Here is a 19,059-nt window from a genome sequence, read left to right as displayed (position 1 = left end):
CGGTAAAGTCAGCCAGCTTCGGAAACGTCGGGTTAAAGCATCGCTCCTTGTCGCTCCCAGCGTATTACCGACCCATTGGGCCGCTGTAGAAGAGTAACTGGGATGACTTGTACGTGAATCTGCCCAGTCGTCGGCCATATCACACCACAGTCAATACTGGAACGTAGTGCCGCTTTGTTTATTTGATTTCACCACGCACACATGTTGACAACTTGATAGCATATTGGCGAACAAAATATAGATATTGCAGGGCTGCACTACCCAGCTGCGCAACAATAACTGCATAGTTATCTATCTGTATCTGCATGCACAGCCTTCGATCCCGGGCCTCCCTGCGGCGGGGGCTCGCTGTCCCGGGCCTCCCTCTGGTCTGAGCTCGCTGTCCCCGGGCCTCCCTGCGGCGGGGGCTCGCTGTCCCGGGCCTCCCTCTGGTCTGAGCTCGCTGTCCCCGGGCCTCCCTGCGGCGGGGGCTCGCTGTCCCGGGCCTCCCTCTGGTCTGAGCTCGCTGTCCCCGGGCCTCCCTGCGGCGGGGGCTCGCTGTCCCGGATCGGTGGGGCTCCTCCAGTCCCCCCCCCCCCCGCAGCGGATCCACAGCCACCCAACAGGCACGCCAAGGCTAGACCACAGAAAGCAGGACAAGCACTGACTACATACACACGGGGTACACCGAGCGATCGGCGGCGCGCGGCGGCGTCACATGGGTCACAGGTGCGCCATGCTCGCGACGCTGACCTACAGTCGGCCATTCAGAGAGCGTCGCGACCAGCGCGGGCGGCGATATGCGACAGCGGCACAGCACGGTACGGGGACAGGGCGGCGGCCAGCCGCACACTACGCCGACAACGCCGGCTTTGGCACGGGCTTGGCACGCCGGACAGGGCACACGGGGCCTCTGAGAGCCGGGGGAGGGCGGACAGCTACCTCGCAGAGCGGCCGAGGGCGCGGCGCCGCGGGTGTCCTGCTGTTACGGGACGGGCTCTGCGAAGGTCGGGATCTGTCATCTCTGATTCTTCACAGGATCGCACAACTAGGGAGGGAAGGGAACATGGCACTCGGCGACTCCGAGCGGACAGTTTCTTTGCGGACCCGCTAAAGGACAATCGGATAAGTAGCGTGGGACGCGGGCACGTTTTACTGACTGCAGGCTTTTGACTGCTTATTTGGGATGAGACAATAGCTAGGAATTTGCCACCACTATGATGCCTGACGGTGGTCTCAAATGGGACTCTAGATATAGCTTGATCCACCCCGTTTCGTCCGTTTCGGTCTCCCTTCGCCTACCAGTTACCACACAAGAGTCCCTTCAGTATCGGCGCTTGTTCGGTCCGCCAACATATCGGCATTGCCTTTTTGCCACCGTATACAATCTATGACACCCCTTACGGCCTGAAGCCCCACCTATTCACTGGTAAGCCCAATAATTCGGTCCAACCTATGCTCAACAGCCAAGTCACATCCCACAGCCCGTATTGGTATAGTCTCGGACTCCGCTCAGCGGCGGTCGTCACAAACAGCGAACGGCGCTGAGGAACGCTTTACCATAGGCAACTATCCAAACGTATCACATTATTAGCACCGGGCAACGCTCGTAGGTGCTCAAAGTGAGTGGATCATCCAGGTAAAAGCAAACCTTAGCCCATCAAACCCGCAAAACTGACCCTCAGTCCCGTAGAACAACTACAGCTATGGGTGCTAACCAGTAACTACTTCACCTACAGAGACGTTATAGGGGGTATGGTCGACATCGCCTGCCGTTCGGTAGGTTACAGAATATAGCCAGAGCAGCCGTCTGCCAGCTGTTTGACCACATCGACCGGTGGGACAGAGACGTAAGCGAAAGGCTGGCTCCGGTGCCTACACGAGATAACTCTTCGCATATGGAAATGTTTTCAGTCGGTGAAAAACCGCGGTGCCGCCAGCTGCCCAGGTGCTGACTAGCCGACTCTGGGTGGACTTGGCCTCCCTCCGCCGGGCTTCACGTTTACGAGATTTACGGAGGTTGCATTAAATTAAAATGACATTATTACACAAATGAAGCCTGAAGTACGGCAAAGTATACATGATTGATCCTGCATGGCGAAACCTAGCGTAGGCGCTGGACTGCCGCACAAAGCGTAATCGGCGAGGCCAAGGTGTCTGGCCGCTCGCAGCAGTTTGGCCGCTGGGGCGCCTCGTGCGCCGGTGTCGGCGTTCACCTCACCCGCGGACGGTCGGGGTCAGCTGACATGGCGCCGCCGCGTCAGCTGACGTTGGTGACGTGGTGGCGCGTCACCAGGCCGACGCGCTGGTGGCGCGCGCAGAGCAGCCAGTGACTGTCCGTGGTGCCCACCACGGTCAGCGTGTCGTCGCGGTCGTACGAGAGGAACTGGCGGTTCGGCGTGTGGTACGGGACCAGCGAGCGAACCCTGCGCGACACACAGCGGCGCGTCACGGGCCGGCGCACTGGCGGCGAGCGGACAGCACAGCAGACAGCACAGCGAACAGCACAGCGGACCGGGCAGCGAACAGCACAGCGGACCGAGCAGCGGACAGCACAGCGGACCGAGCAGCCAGCTGCCCATGCACGCACAGACAGCGCTGAGGCAACATGTGGGCGGCGTCTAAGTCTATACCAAAGTTAGGCGTGGCATCCCTCTGCAAAAGAAAAAATCACAGACGAAATGTTTAACGTGCAAACTGCGTTACTTTGTGGTCAAGCGGTCCGATGAGTATTGATGCCCCTTTGAATAAGTATCGGAACTTCCGGAACCCAGGTTTTCAGGTGAAGCTAATTGCAAACAAAGTTAAAGGCAAGTCATTACCCAGACCAGTTTCTTGTTGGGACACAGTTTGACCGAGACGCACCTTTTTCCCTGCCTGCTCTCGGCGGTGGCGGCTCCGGTGTGGCGGGCCGCTGCGGTCCCGGTGCCGGTGCCGGCGGCCGGCCGCAGCGGCCCGCTCCGCGCCGCCTCCCGGCTCTGGTTCGCCTGCTCCTGGTCCCGCTTCAGCACGCGCTGCCGCAGACTGGCCTCCGAGGCTGTCCGGAGGCGTCTGGAGCCGCCAGTGGCCGCCAGCGCCGGCTGGCGGCCGCCGTCCGTGTCCGGGCTCTGCGGGCCCCCGCCGGGGACGGCGCGGCGCCCGGCCGCCGGCTGGGGGTAGCCGCTGTCCGAACTGGGGCGGCGCCCGGCCGGCGCCCCGGACACTCTGCGCGGGATGCGCGACTCGGCCGGCGGGGAGGCGCGGCCGGCCGGCGGCTGCTGCGGCTGGCGCTCCCACCAGGGCTGGCTCGAGCTCTGGTCCCTGGTCACCCGCTGCCACCACTCGTCCAGCTGCCGGGCCCGGGCCCTGCTCACCGGCGGCTCCGGCTCCGGCTGCCGCTCCGGATCATAGTCGGGTCCATTCTGCCGGTCTGGGACGTTCTCCCGGCTCTGTTTCGTCGGCTGTGGCTTCTTTTTAGTATCGTTCTCCACTTTCGTGTCCTGTTTCGGTTCCGGCCTCAGTTGGGTGTTGAATTTTGGCCCCGGTTGGCTCGGGTTCGGCTGCACGGCCGTCCGCGCTGGGTCGCGTCCTCTGCCTCTGGGCTTAGTCTTTGGCTCGGTGGCGGTCTGCCTCTGGCCGGCCGGTGCCAGTGCCGGCTCTGCGCGCGGCGCGGCTCCGCGCCCGGACGCCGCGGCGCTGTTGTCATTCTCGTCTGTGTCGAGCGGCACACACCCGGCCAGGGTCTCGGTGAGCGCGGCCAGCAGCCGCCGGTCCAGGTCGCGTCCCGTCCAGCGCCGCTCCAGCTTGCCGCGGATGGCGGCGGCGGTGACGCGCGCCTGCCGGGCCGGGGGGCCGGCGCCGGCGGTCCGGCCGCCGGCCGGGTCGGCGCCCAGCTCCATCAGCCGCCGGCCGAGCCGCCACAGGCTCTGGCGCAGCAGCTGGCTCTCGAAGGTAAGTTCGATGGCGAATCCGGGCCGCGCCAGCCGGCGGAGTTGCAGCAGCAGCCGGTCGGTGTCGGCGGCGCCGAGCTGCCGGACCAGCGCCTCGGCAGAGTAGTGCTTCAGCAGCGCCGGCGGCCGGCCGAGCAGCCAGCCGAACCACCGGTCCAGCGACTGTGTGCTGCCGGCAGCGGACGGGAGTCAGTGGGCAGCCAGCCGAACCACCCGTCCACCAATAGATGCTTGGCGTGATATAGGTACAGAAGAAACTTTTGAGGTAGGGCCAGGGGTAAGGCAATGTGCCGCCGACTGGACCAGCAGTTTAACCGTGGGTAGGTAGAATATGGCGGCATCCGCATGAATAACGTGTGCTTTTTTTTAACTTAAGTTGAAATAAATCGCATAAAAGTGAGCCACTTTCTTACTTTAGTAGTCCGAACACGAATGCGTTGAACTTGAGGACGCTTTCGGAGAGCTCCTCTTCATTGTTCACCTTCAGCACGAGATCACTGAGCGGCTGAGGACATATGCCTGGAATGCGAGGCGCGGTTTCAGAATCAGCTGCTGCATACCTACCGCTCATCATATGTTCATAAATTGTTGGTACATACAATCAAGGTACAATCTTCCACAATGAGCAATATAGCAAACTACCTACCTACCCAGTAGGTACCCGCTGGTCAGCTGCCGCCTGATGAGCCTTTTATGGCGATTATAGATTGCTCTATGCCAGGGTACATCGAGCTGTCTGCTCTGTAAGCCCAGCAGAGACGTATTTGCACCGAGGCCGTCTATTACGCTCCCTCCATGCTCCGATTTGAGAGCCGCATATCGTAGATTAGTTTATTCTGTAGCCGCTAGATGTCGCTAGTAGTCTGCGCCTGAGGTGGTATACTGTTCCGCCTGACATGGAACCGCAACGGCTATCGACATATAACCCTGGGATAGAGTCCGAGGGACAAGCTCCCACAGTTCATGTAAAATAGCAGCTGAATATTCACGATTTGATTTATGTAGCTATTATATTTCTCATGGAAGACAATTTATTCTCTGTGAGCCGGAGGTGGGAGCCCCAGATAGCCCATTTATCCTGGACGCCATTGTAACACAGGAAGTCGTATTTCAGGAAATCGTAAATGAGAAGGCCGCCGTAGGTATTAATAAGAAGGGGATTGTCAGCGAGATTAGCCCCTTCTCTGCGTATTCCTAACGCATGCAATATCAGAGCAGTGTAATGTGACAGTTTATTTTTGAAAGACTTTTAGTCGTTCTTCTATAGGAACTTTCCCACCTACAGGCGCGCACACAGGATTTTTTAATGGAGGGGGCGCGACCTGCAAACTGGGTCCCCATGCCAAAAGGCCCCAGGTCCCAGCCGAAAAAGTTGCCCTACATGGACTCGTATGGGCCTGCTGGGGCCCGAGACGGGCCCTCCTGGTCTTTTCAATCATCATTTCAGCTCATTTTTAGACGGTCTTCGGCGGTCTAAAGATTAGGGGCCCATTTCAGGAGCATTTGAGGCTGCCTTCGGCCGCCTCAAATGGGCCCCTCAATTTGAATGGGGAGGGCGCGGGCCCGTGTGCCTCTCCACCCCTTATGTGCGCCCTTGCCTACCTATTGATATTTGCTATGGCTCTGGTCACAGACTGACTTGGACATACGAGGGGGTATCGAAAAGTTCTGATCATCACCATGAATTAGATGTGATAGAAATTTGATTTTTTTACATGATGTTCATTACTCCTTCAAAAGTCACCACACATGACCGCTAACTTATTGCATCGTTTCTTGAGCTGCCTCAGGCGATCATTGTAGGACCTTCGCACTCTCCCGGAAATCACTGCTCCACCTCATCAATGACGTCATTTCTGTACTTAAATCACCGGTCATACTGTGGATTCTTCATCTCTCGTAACAATCAAGAGTCAGTTAATACCCGGTCAGGTGAATTTCTTAGATGTGGTAGGATTTAATATCCACATCATGTTGTTTCTTCAATCGCAGCTCAGGCCGAATGGGCGGGGGTGCTGTCGGTGAGGATAAAACATCTTTCTTGAGCTTTTTTGCGGCGGATTCTGCTCGAGGCCATCTCGCAACTTCTTCAAAAGTGTGCAGTAGTGCTTGCTTATCATTATCCGACCATCATCAAGACAGTTGGTAATGACTAACCCACGCCAGATCTAAAACACTGATAGCATTGACCTTCCATATCGGCTTCTGCATCTTCGCCTTTTAAGAAGGACAGATGTGCCGTGCCTCAACTTCTTGATCATCTTTTGTCTCTGGATCATACGCATAGACCCAGCATTCGTCACAAGTCATCAAATGATCGAAGATGTCTTCCATTCCCTAAAAAATGCCTTGTTTTCGTTTCCAAAGGCCAAGACGCATTTTTCTCTTGAACAAAGTAGACACACGAGCTTCTAAGCGGGCTGACTCCTTTATCGTCTGTAGTTCTTCGCTGATAATATTTTCAGGCACTGCCAGCATGGAGACTTTTCTGTTGCACAATCATCTGAAAGGTCACACGACGATCCATGTAAGGATGAGGTCCTCCACTTCCTTCACAGTCACCACCTTATCAATCACTGGTAGTCACTCACTTCTTGACTTCCTTGCAAGGACCATGCAACCGAGTTGAAAATTATTTCCTCATTTTCGGTAAGTGCATGAGATGGGCTTTCCTCGCCATAAACTAATTTCACGTTCTTGATGTATTTTCTCAGTGTGATACCGTTTCAAATGCATTTGTTGGATGACGGTTCGGTCCTCAATGGGCCCAATACTCATCTTTTTTACTTCTAGGTCTCTCCTACATAAGATAAAACCACTTCTCAGGATTTTCTTTGCGGGAACATTGTTCTTGAGAACCAAATATAATACCGACCAAAAATCATCAAAATCGGTCTATAACTTCTATGTGATGATCAGAACTTTTCGATACCCCCTCGTACGCATACCTATTGAGAAGGGAGGAAAACAGAAAGACTGACTTGTGGCAGGGGTGTCCGACCACGGTAAGGGTGGACCCAAAGGAATATCGACTGGCCGGGAGGACAGGCCCACTGACCGGGAGGACAGGTCCACTGACCGGGAGGACAGGCGCACTGACCGCGAGGACAGGCCCACTGACCGGGAGGACAGGTCCACTGACCGGGAGGGCAGGCCCACTGACCGGGAGGACAGGTCCGGGAGGACAGACCCACTGACCGGGAGGACAGGTCCGGGAGGACAGGCCCACTGACCGTGAGGACAGGCCCACTGACCGGGAGGACAGGCCGACTGACCGGGAGGACAGGCCCACTGACCGGGAGGACAGACCGACTGACCGTGAGGACAGGCCCACTGACCGTGAGGACAGGCCCACTGACCGTGAGGACAGGCCCACTGACCGGTAGGACAGGCCCACTGACCGGGAGGACAGGTCCGGGAGGACAGGCCCACTGACCGGGAGGACAGGCCCACTGACCGGGAGGACAGGCCCACTGACCGGGAGGACAGGCCGACTGACCGGGAGGACAGGCCCACTGACCGGGAGGACAGGTCCACTGACCGGGAGGACAGGTCCGGGAGGACAGGCCCACTGACCGGGAGGACAGGCCCACTGACCGGGAGGACAGGCCCACTGACCGTGAGGACAGGTCCACTGACCGGGAGGACAGGCCGACTGACCGCGAGGACAGGCCCACTGACCGGGAGGACAGGCCCACTGACCGGGAGGACAGGCCCACTGACCGGGAGGACAGGCGCACTGACCGGGAGGACAGGCCCACTGACCAGGAGGACAGGCCCACTGACCGGGAGGACAGGCCCACTGACCGGGAGGACAGGTCCGGGAGGACAGGCCCACTGACCGGGAGGACAGGCCCACTGACCGGGAGGACAGGCGCACTGACCGGGAGGACAGGCCGACTGACCGGGTGGACAGGCCCACTGACCGGGAGGACAGGCCCACTGACCGGGAGGACAGGCCCACTGACCGGGAGGACAGGCCCACTGACCGGGAGGACAGGCCCACTGACCGGGAGGACAGGCCCACTGACCGGGAGGACAGGCCCACTGACCGGGAGGACAGGCCCACTGACCGGGAGGACAGGCCCACTGGCCGGGAGGACAGGCCCACTGACCGGGAGGGCAGGCCCACTGACCGTGAGGACAGGCCCACTGACCAGGAGGACAGGCCCACTGACCGGGAGGACAGGCCCACTGACCGGGAGGACAGGTCCGGGAGGACAGGCCCACTGACCGGGAGGACAGGCCCACTGACCGGGAGGACAGGCGCACTGACCGGGAGGACAGGCCGACTGACCGGGAGGACAGGCCCACTGACCGGGAGGACAGGCCCACTGACCGGGAGGACAGGCCCACTGACCGGGAGGACAGGCCCACTGACCGGGAGGACAGGCCCACTGACCGGGAGGACAGGCCCACTGACCGGGAGGACAGGCCCACTGGCCGGGAGGACAGGCCCACTGACCGGGAGGACAGGCCCACTGGCCGGGAGGACAGGCCCACTGACCGGGAGGGCAGGCCCACTGACCGGGAGGACAGGTCCGGGAGGACAGGCCCACTGACCGGGAGGACAGGCCCACTGACCGGGAGGACAGGCCGACTCCACCAGGCGCCAGACGCTGTTGTGCACCGGCCCGAAGGCGGTGTCGAGCCGCGTGAGGAGGCCGTCACCGAGCAGCGCGTACAGAGCTGGACAGAGCCGGTCCAGCACCAGGTAGCCGATGGCCGGGCTGCGCCGACTGTCCCCGAGCAGTTGGCCGCCGACTGTGGCACACAACACACGGCCAGTGAACCAACTCGGCACCTGTGTACCTACCTAACACAATGGCACCGATCTGAAATATCCAGAACTGCAGGACGTGGTGTTTTACCAGTCTAAGAATGAAATAAAATAAGATAAGCGCCTAACGTGGAAATATTACTTTCAGTAGGTGTAACTCTTAATCGTAAAAGAATGTCTTATCTTATTGGTATGGAAGGTGTGAACAGCGCAATGTATGTGAGTGTGTAAGCAGGTATGTCTTACCTGGATCATTTGATGACAGGGATATTGCACTTGATTGGAAGTAGGCCACGATCGACGCCACACTTTCAGTGATAAGACTCAGGGCCTCTGTAAGGTGACATTTATCGGTTAGTGTACGATATGCGTAGATACCTCTACAAACGAATAAGGAAAGAGTAACTAATCGTATGCTTGCACACTCTAGACATGTATTTCATCACATTGGGATATAACTTAGCCGTAGTAACTTATATTTGGTGAATTAAGCTGGATAGGCGCTAAAGCTTAGGTAAATATTTCTTACGAGCATAATCTAGCAAAAATGCAAGACGAGTGATCGGCTGCAAAAGCTGGGTCAGTAGCACACAGTGACCGTCTGGGCAGCCTACCTTCGAAGCCGTCCCGGTGGAGCACGATGACGCGCCTGGCGTGCGAGTCGGACTCGGAGCGCGAACTGTCGCTGCCGGCCGACTGGGCGCCGAACGAGCCCGGCATCCGCAGCTCGATGCCCGAGTCCACGGACGGGTGCTGGCGCCGGCGCTCCGGGCCCGCCTTCCCGGCGCCGCCCGGCGCAGACGGCGGGTGGGAGACGGTGTCGGCGGCGTCCTCGGGGCCCGTGAACGGCCGCAGCTCCCGCTCACTGACCGCTGCGAACTGGGCGGCGTCCGTGAACCAGTGGCTCAGCGAGCGGCCCGAGCTGGTCGACGAGCCGCTGGCGGCCGCCAGTCGCGCCGAGCGCGGCGTGCACCGACCGTCGCGCTCGTCGTCGGTGGCGGCGTCAGAGTCGCGCCGGCCGCTGCCCGCCGAGCTCTGCCGACTGGCCGACCGGCACTGGCCCACGTGCAGGCCGCCAGAGGGGCCGTCCGGCGATCGGGGGTCGCGCGAGGGGCCGTCCGGCGACAGGGCGTCACCGGCCAGCCGGTCCATCTCGCGGCGGAACTCCTGCGGCAGCAGCATGCGCAGCGAGCGCCAGTCCTGGATGGCGGACATGTTGCCGCGGATCGCCGTCCGGATGTCGTTACAGGAGTAGGGCCGGCGCTGCGGCGAGCCCGTCGCCGTCGGCGTCAGACGGCCCGGCGGCACCGGCGAGCCGACCCGGCACCCGGCCAGAGCCGGTGAGCCGACCCGCGGCCGGACGAGCGGCGCCCGTGAGCCCGCGCCCCGGCCGCTCAGGACCGGCGACGCCGGACCACGGGAGCCAGTAGGAACCGGTGAGGCCGGACCACGGGAGCCAGTAGGAACCGGTGAGGCCGGACCACGGGAGCCAGTAGGGACCGGTGAGGCCGGACCACGGGAGCCAGTAGGGACCGGTGAGGCCGGACCACGGGAGTCAGTCAGAGAGGGTGGCCCCGGAGCGCGGCGGGTGGGCGGTGCCGGCGACTCCGGCAGCGGGGCGCGGTGAGCGCCGGCGGCGGCCTCCCCCGGCCCGTGTCGGCACGGCGCGCTGATAGGACTCTGCTCCAGGAAGGGCAGGCAGGGCAGAGTGTAGTGCGGAAACACGCACAGACCGCCGCCGGCCGGCGCTGTCTGGCTGCTGCGCTCGGCCACAGCGGCGGTGGCGGCGACGGAGCGCGGCTCGGAGCCGGTCACCGGCCGCACGGCGCGGTCAGGGGCCCGCTCTCCCCCGCGGCGGTCACCGGCCAGGTCAGGCCGGGGGCGCCGGCCGCCGCACCGACACTCGGCAGGCGCCGGCCTCTCCGGGAGGGCCAGCTCGCCGCGCCTGTCCAGCAGACGCTGCCGCGGGTCGGCGCTGAGCAGGTACCGCCGGAGGTCGTTGCGGCGCGGCTGAGCCTTGTCTCTCATCCGGACTGGCGTCGTCTCTTCGTCCGACCTCGGCTCGTCCTCGCGCGGTTCCACCTGGCAGGTCCCGGCTCGGTCCGCCGCGGCGCGGTGCTGGTCCGGCCGCGGCTGCGGACTCTGCGGCGCCGACGGCGGCAGACACTGCTCCCGCCAGGTGGTGGTCTCGGTCCGCGGCGCCGGTGGGACCGGCGGCGACTGGCGCTGCCCCACCCAGGTGGTGTGCTGGTGCGGGGACGGCGTGCGGCGCCGCTCCGACCAGCAGGTGAGGCCCGGCCGGGACCGGCCGGCCGCCGGCCACTGACGAAACTCTGCCCGAGAGCGGACACTGCGTCACAGCCGACCAGACGCTGATGGGCGCAGAGTCAGCAGCTGAGCGAACACACATAAATCGTAACAGGTGCCTAAGCTCTCAGCCGAACGATCGTGGACGATCGAGTAGGGGTATCAATCGCTTCGTATATTGATGCGGGACCTACATTATTATTTTGCAGTATAATATGACGTGATGTGTTACGTTCAACGCTTTAGGTACTCACATTTGCGAGTTTGTCACGCCATAGGAAGGTTACAAGCTAAATCGACTGGGCAGCTTTCATTTCAAAGTCCATAACGGTTTCTCCAGCGACCGGCTCGACCGTTCTAGCAAATAGCGATGCCGAACGTCGGCCAGGCCGAATAATAAGAGGCAGAACGCCAGTCAAGAAATTGGCGCCGGCTCACGGTGACACGGCCTGATGTTTTACACTTACCGCCAAACGATCGGCCTGGAAATGCGGCTATGCAAATGGAGGTCGTTTCTGCCGCTGCATCGATGTTATAACAGCCGCTGATATCGTCAGCCCTGATTTACCCGGCCTTAGCCCAGCTTTGGGACACATAAGACAACGAACTCTCGCTGCACAAAGGCCAATATGGATAGCAGTCTCCGGCTGAATCCGTTTGGCGTTATCCATGGGCCATTTGGCCGACACTCTCTGTGTGTTGCTGACGCCGGCTCAGGCTGGGGAACAAACACCCACCGTGGGGCGCTGATGACGGGTCTGTGGCGTCATCGCTGGTGACGAGAGCAGCCTCGCCGCTGGTGGTCACGGCTGCGGCGTCGCTGCTCATCTGGTCGACGGCCCGGTCGCTGCCGGTCGTGCCGCCGTCCTCGGTGGTCGCCAGCGCTCCGCTGCTGCTGTCGTCGGCCTCCAGACTCAGAGACGGCAGCATCTCGTCCGCCTCGAACGACGAGCAGTCCAGCGAGTCCATCGAGATGTTACTGAACAGGCCCTGCTCCTGTGGAGAGCGGCAGACCCAAACTCTGAGCGCACTGAACTCTGAAAACGCCCTGCTCCTGTGGAGAGCGGCAGACCCAAACTCTGAGCGCACTGAACTCTGAAAACGCCCTGCTCCTGTGGAGAGCGGCAGACCCAAACTCTGAGCGCACTGAACTCTGAAAACGCCCTGCTCCTGTGGAGAGCGGCAGACCTAAACTCTAAGCACACTGCTACTGTGGGCTGTAGTGTACTGCAGTTAAAACAAGCCAAAGCTTTAGGCGAGCCCTGTTCCCGTTGAGCGCAACGTGAGCCATGGCGCGGGTGTGACCTGCACTCTTCTAAATGAAGATGAACGTTTCGGGGGTACCACTTCGGACTCACTCGATGCAAGTAGCAGACCCCGAGCTGCTGCCTGCCCTTTGCACCGCTCTCACCCCATACAGGTCGTTGCTGTAGGCCGATATCTCCAGGATTTTGTCGATGTCGGCCCGGCAGAACTGGTCCATGTCGATCTCTGCCAGTGTGGCGTCCACGTGGCACGAGAGCTGGTTGTAGCTGTGCGAGCCCATCAGCTCTGGACAGCGCTGCTGACCGGGGGTGGTCGTACCGCCGCCCTCACCTCCCTCGTACCTGCAGTGGCACCAGAACACGCCGCATCACGGGCAGTCAGAGTCCGAGGGTCAGAGATCAGAGGCCACAGTTCATAGGTCATAGTTTTTGTGCCGCGCTCAAGATATTTTGATTCAGAGTCCGGAGGAGTAAAAGTCCCCAGTGACAACTCAGACGGTCAGTGTCCCGATGCTAGGTACGATCGACAGTTTCTTAAAGAGAGCGACCACGCAACCTCACCTCGAGAAACATGCTGCTCACCCTGGATATCTACACCTACACCGTCTGAGTGATTGTAGGCATTGAAACTCTCAGCGATTGAAATGAGTGTTGGAATGAAATCACATTTTGGCTTTTTGTGATTGCTATCAGTACTTAACCTAGGGATATGTGATCTCTTTATTACACGAACCAATGCTAAACGGAATAACAACGGCGTCTTCTAGGGATGAAGGTCATTCTATGTAAACACTGGGTTTGGCTTTTCGACCCTGTGATCTAGGGGTCTGTGGTGTCACAGTGCAGCTACCGTCTGGTCAATGATAGGATGAGGCGCCGCGCCGTCTTGTGAGGTGAGCTGAGCCGCCGTCTGTGTGAGGTGTGAACATATGAGCCGCCGTCTGTGTGAGATCGAGATGTGAACATATGAGCCGCCGTCTGTGTGAGATGTGAACATATGACTTGAGCCCCCGTCTGTGTGAGTTGAACCGCCGCGCCGTTTGTGTGAGCTTAGAGATAATCCGCCACCTGTGAGAGATGAGCCGCCGCTGTGTGAGATGTGATGCAGCTGAGCCGCCGCTGTGTGAGATGTGACGCAGCTGAACCGCTCTCCGAGGTCGGTCGATACCCGTCCGCGGCAGAGTAGAGGAGGCAGCCTCCGACCTCCGCCGACTCTACCCCGGCAGAATTGGGCGCTCAGCCTCGCATGAGCACGGCTCATTTGTAACCGTTCCCTTTTACATCTGCGCCTCGGTTCGCCGGCTGCCGCAGTAAGTTAGCACAGTAGTCGGCCAGCTTCCAAATTACTTTTGACCGCAGCGAGAAACGAGACTTCCTACAATTCTCACCCTCTATGTTCGTGTACCTACATTTTTCAAGTCAACTTTTAATTTTAGTCAACTAATGAATTTATTAACTACTACGCTAGCCTTGCGCAATTACCTACCTGTGAAGACGCTCGATCACTTTTGTTCCATAAGATGTTGTCCACGAAACATTCGATGCATTCATTACTGGCATTCTATTCCGTTACATCATTTCGCTGCAACAGTGGCTTCGTATGAATTATGCTAATTGTATGTTTTGGCAGACATCTTTCGAATGCTAAAGGCGAGGTATTTCAAACAGTTACTTCACATAACTACAATACCTACCAGACTTGTAAACGACTCAAATTTTTTTTGAGTCGATTCTTTGTTTGAGTCTGGAAATTTGAATCGATTCATCAAACGACTCATGATGTTAAATTTAATTGATTCGAATCAACTCATGACTCATCAAGTTCCTCGATAAAATGATTCGAATCAACTCATGACTCGAGCAACTAGCCAACGGAATGATTCGAATCAACTCATGACTCACATTTTGATGAATCGATTCAAATCAACTCATGACTCACACGACCTTTTTATTGAACTTATTTCATTCAACCCATGACTCACTATAGGCATTTGTTGATTATTTGACTCAAAGCTATGACAAAATGAATATGCCGCATACCACAATTGTATTAAGCAGCATAGTAGCCTTGACCAAAGATTCAAGCAGCTACCTAGTAGGACTAGGTAGTAGGTACATAGGTACCTACCTTACACCTACCTATCTTCAACACTCAACAGTCAACAGTGCAATATCAGATAAATTTGTAAGTAACTCTGAGAGACAATTATAATATAAGTGAGGACTAAGGAGTAGCATAGTAACCTATCTCTTATTATTACCTAGAAAGTCTTTTTGAAAATTCAAAAGCACAAGTTCCGAGAGGCATTCATGTTTTTTTTTAATCAAACTTTTTCTACATGATAATGAAACAAATGTTACTACTTCTTACTTATCACATAAAATTATTCAAACAGTACAACCTCAAAAATAGGATTAATCCCACCTGTGACACATTCAGCATCAGCAGGGACTCCATGGGCCACGAGGAGCAAACGAGGAGGCCATGACCTTGCATGGGTGGCTCAGGCCTCAGAATCAGATATGATCTTGAGTTGAGACTCGAAAGTGGCGTCACCTTGGGCGTCACCGTCGCCTTCCCGCCAAGGTAGGCCATAATGACCAAGGTCACGTATGTCAAACTAGTGGCAGCTTCAGATCGCAGTTACCGTGCGATCGTACTAACTTACTGCAAATTTGTGCTAACCTGCTGCAGTGGAAAACAAGTAAGTATTATGTCCGTGAAGTTAGCGTCAGCAACAACAACGAATACAGCGTCGGATTCAGAATCACTCAAAAAACTCATATTCGGTCAATTGGGGGACGGGGAGCAAGAATATGACCTTTATTTGGCCCTAGCTTTTACCCCTTACCCCTTAATCGGCCCTTAAGGGAAGGGGCGCGTCAAAAGTGCCTCAAGGGTTCGTCTGATCGCCAAAATAAGGGTCGCAATCGATTCCCCGGGTTAATATCTAGCCGCAGTCTTGGGTTCCAGATGTGTGCAACTTACCCCTTACCCCTTAATCGGCCCTTAAAGGAAGGGGCGCGTCAAAAGTGCCTCAAGGGTTCGTCTGATCGCCAAAATAAGGGTCGCAATCGATTCTTTGGGTCAATATCTAGCCGCAGCCTCGGGTTCCAGATGTGTGCAACTTACCCCTTACCCCTTAATCGGCCATTAAAGGAAGGGGCGCGTCAAAAGTGCCTCAAGGGTTCGTCTGATCGCAAAAATAAGGGTCGCAATCGATTCCTCGGGTCAATATCTAGCCGCCGCCTCGGGTTCCAGATGTGTGCAACTTACCCCTTACCCCTTAATCGGCCCTTAAAGGAAGGGGCGCGTCAAAAGGGCCTCAAGGGTTCGTCTGATAGCATAAATAAGGGTCGCAATCGATTCCTCGGGTTAATATCTAGCCGCAGCCTCGGGTTCCAGATGTGAGCAACTTACCCCTTATCCCTTAATGGGCCCTTAAAGGAAGGGGCGCATCAAAAGTGCCTCAAGGGTTCGTCTGATCGCCAAAATATGGGTCGTAATCGATTCTTCGGGTCAATACCTAGCCGCAGCCTCGGGTTCCAGATGTGTGCAACTTACCCCTTACCCCTTAATCGGCCCTTAAAGGAAGGGGCGCGTCAAAAGTGCCTCAAGGGTTCCTCTGATCGCAAAAATAAGGGTCGCAATCGATTCCTCGGGTCAATATCTAGCCGCAGCCACGGGTTCCAGATGTGTGCAACTTACCCCTAACCCCTTGAGGCACTTTTGACGCGCCCCTTCCTTTAAGGGCCGATTAAGGGGTAAGGGGTAAGTTGCACACATCTGGAACCCGAGGCTGCGGCTAGATATTGACCCGAGGAATCGATTGCGACCCTGGATCAGACGAACCCTTGAGGCACTTTTGACGCGCCCCTTCCTTTAAGGGCCGATTAAGGGGTAAGGGGTAAGTTGCACACATCTGGAACCCGAGGCTGCGGCTAGATATTGACCCGAAGAATCGATTGCGACCCTTATTTTGGCGATCAGACGAACCCTTGAGGCACTTTTGACGCGCCCCTTCCTTTAAGGGCCGATTAAGGGGTAAGGGGTAAGTTGCACACATCTGGAACCCAAGGCTGCGGCTAGATATTAACCCGGGGAATCGATTGCGACCCTTATTTTGGCGATCAGACGAACCCTTGAGGCACTTTTGACGCGCCCCTTCCTTTAAGGGCCGATTCAGGGGTAAGGGGTAAAAGCTAGGGCCAAATAAAGGTCATATTCTTGCTCCCCGTCCCCCAATTGACCGAATAAGAGTTTTTTGAGCGATTCTGAATCCGACGCTGTATTCGTTGTTGTTGCTGACGCTAACTTCACGGACATAATACTTACTTGTTTTCCACTGCAGCAGGTTAGCACAAATTTGCAGTAAGTTAGTACGATCGCACGGTAACTGCGATCTGAAGCTGTCACTAGTTTGACATACGTGACCTTGGTCATTACGGCCTACCTTGGCGGGAAGGCGACGGTGACGCAAGCTTTACCGACCTAGGTGAGTTTATTTATATTATAGCATAGCCTATAGGTAGTTTATAGGCTATAGGTAGTTTGGACGTATTTGACTCTATAGACACCCGGCTAACTCTTATGCTGTTGATTGATTATTGGGACCAAATTGGGACTGGGAGAAGGGGAGGCAGCCGCAGGTGTCAATTCTGACTTCTGACATGTAAAATGTAGGTACCTAGGTAGTGTAGCAGGCACTTGGCTTGGTAAGACTAAGTACCTACCAACTGCCAAATGCTTTTGGCTCATTAGGCGCCTGTGCCTGAGCCTCTGAGGCTCTTGTAAGTCTGAAATATGGAGTTAAGTGATGGCTAAAGCTGAGAGATTGATCTAGCATTGATTATTAGGGTGTTGATGGTGACTTGTAAACGACTCAAATTTTTTTTGAGTCGATTCTTTGTTTGAGTCGGAAATTTTGAATCGATTCATCAAATGACTCATGATGCTAAATTTAATCGATTCGAATCAACTCATGACTCATCAAGTTCCTCAATGAAGTGATTCGAATCAACTCACGACTCATCGAAAAACGGTTTGATTCTGAGTCGATTCACGAATCAACTCAGAGTCGTTTACAAGTCTGATACCTACAGTCTAAAAAGTACCTAAACCACCTGAAACTTTTCTTGGAAGCCTCAGTCGCTCGATGCTAAACGGAGCTGGCCAGAGACACTGAGTTCTCCGGTAGTCCAGTTTAGGGTTCTCAGAGCTCAGACATAGACGGGTTTATGTGGCGGGCTCGAAGCAATCACGAAAGTAGCTATGTGATATTGTTGGTCCAGTAATCTCTCATTAGATTTTTAACAACATTCTAGAAAAAAAGCTTAGTGATGATGTGACTGTAGTCGTCTTGTCCACATCAGTTGGGAATTTAAAAGTTACCTTCTTCCTACCGGCATATGTCGCTGCATCGACACCTTTTGAAGCGACACATACCTATAGATATGCGAGTAGGTGTTTAATATTATTTGAGGTCGGGACCTGATCACAGACCCAGCTGAGGTCGCGGTCGGTGACCTACCCGCAGAGCCAGTTGAGGTGGCGGTCGGTGACCTACCCGCAGAGCCAGTTGAGGTCGCGGTCGGTGATGAAGTCGGCCTCGTCCAGCGACTGTTGGCTGCCGACCAGGCCGGCCAGACCGGCCGGCCTGTCGCCGTTGGCGTTAGCGTCCGGCAGCGTCTCCATCATGCCGCTCCGGCTGCTGGGACCTCCTCGATGTGAATTATGGCTGTGTCCTATGCCCGCACTCGGATCATCGGTAGCACAAAGTGTCGGGCTCACATGGCTGAAAATTAGAAAGGGTGGTCAACGCGCTACCAGATATCTATGCCAACGGATATTTCCAACGCATATTGCATAACGTTATGATTAAACAAAGGACGTTTCGGTTGCGAGATTAGTCGAGTGGTTATTCTCACCGCTATTGCTCCCCTCCTCCACCCGCACCAGGTCACCCAACGTCATTTTACATCCCAGGTCATCTGCTCACGTTGAACCAGGCTATCTTAGTTTTCACTTTCTCCTGTTTCATTTAACTCATAAATAATTGCTCGTTTATTATTCAGTAATAGTCAAAGGCACGGAGACGGACCCATGGATAAAAACATTGTAATTCTTATGACAAGTGCCGACTCAAAAGTCGACATTTTCCAGCAATATCAGGTGCAGCATATTAGAAAGGGTGGCTGAAAATTAGCAAATACCTATATAGGCGTTCTTTGGCTTGGGTAGGTACATGTTATTTCTTTTGATGAAAATGAGCAAAAAATGCAAATCGCATTTTGCTCGAACTATATGATAAAAAGCGCTTTGGGTGCGTCAGAGCCCGCCCATAAACACGCCGTGTTGCGCAGGCCACGATATCCGCCATTTATCTATGCCACCATCTTATGGATCAATTCCTGTTTGTCAGGCTAAACGTCAACGTGCCAACAAACCGATACAGTCCACCCTGCGGGCCTTAACTTTCCGCGACTGTTTCCATAAACCCAATATAAACTGCAGGTCATCCTTCATAGTATAGTTGCGCATAACTGTAGCACAGCAGTCTATTGCAATACAGTACGTACCTATGTACATATTGCACATCCCAGTGTGCATCAAAATCCGTTTTCTTGTACGGAACAATAGAGAAAATAAGACTGTTTTGTCACTCACCTGTTGTGTTTCGAGTAACCGCTGTGCCGGACGACTGCGGCCAGGGTCTGGGCGCTGCCGGCGCGCCGGTGTCGGGCAGCGGGCGCGGCGCCTGGTCACTGGCGGAGGTGCGGCTGGCAGGGCCGTGTGGGC

General features: G+C 56.3%; 2 protein-coding genes across 2 annotated transcripts in view; one reads left to right on the top strand and one right to left on the bottom strand.

The window, feature by feature from the left end:
• Nucleotides 1-164: 164 nt before the first annotated feature.
• Nucleotides 165-18,031, bottom strand: LOC122384679 (iporin-like). Its single transcript, XM_043372317.1, has 9 exons — nt 17,828-18,031; nt 12,407-12,602; nt 11,733-11,991; nt 9,303-11,021; nt 8,935-9,021; nt 8,493-8,672; nt 4,322-4,427; nt 2,845-4,077; nt 165-2,405 (listed from the first exon to the last, which is right to left on the bottom strand). The coding sequence occupies exons 1-9, from the start codon at nt 17,956-17,958 to the stop codon at nt 2,240-2,242; spliced, it is 4,077 nt and encodes a 1,358-aa protein (XP_043228252.1). The 5' UTR covers nt 17,959-18,031; the 3' UTR covers nt 165-2,239.
• Nucleotides 16,541-19,059, top strand: part of LOC122384685 — a 23,940-nt gene continuing 21,421 nt past the window's right edge. The window contains exon 1 of the mRNA XM_043372323.1: nt 16,541-16,756. The gene's annotated coding sequence lies outside the window, so the exon portion shown is untranslated. The remainder of the gene's footprint in view (nt 16,757-19,059) is intronic.

This window comes from Amphibalanus amphitrite, unplaced genomic scaffold, assembly GCF_019059575.1.
Source record: "Amphibalanus amphitrite isolate SeventyFive unplaced genomic scaffold, NRLGWU_Aamphi_draft 000196F_arrow, whole genome shotgun sequence".
Classification (NCBI taxonomy): domain Eukaryota; kingdom Metazoa; phylum Arthropoda; class Thecostraca; order Balanomorpha; family Balanidae; genus Amphibalanus; species Amphibalanus amphitrite.
This window is presented reverse-complemented; position numbering and strand designations above follow the sequence as displayed.

What these genes read in the sequence shown, in the direction of transcription:
- LOC122384679 (XM_043372317.1), bottom strand. Translation starts at nt 17,958, where the DNA reads ATGATGGAGACGCTGCCGGACGCTAACGCCAACGGCGACAGGCCGGCC. An exon ending in GACCTCAACTGGCTCTGCGG is followed by an intron (nt 12,603 to 17,827) that starts GTAGGTCACCGA and finishes GTGCCACTGCAG; the next exon opens with GTACGAGGGAGGTGAGGGCG. An exon ending in GGAGTCGGCCTGTCCTCCCG is followed by an intron (nt 4,428 to 8,492) that starts GTCAGTGGGCCT and finishes CTCGCATTCCAG; the next exon opens with GCATATGTCCTCAGCCGCTC.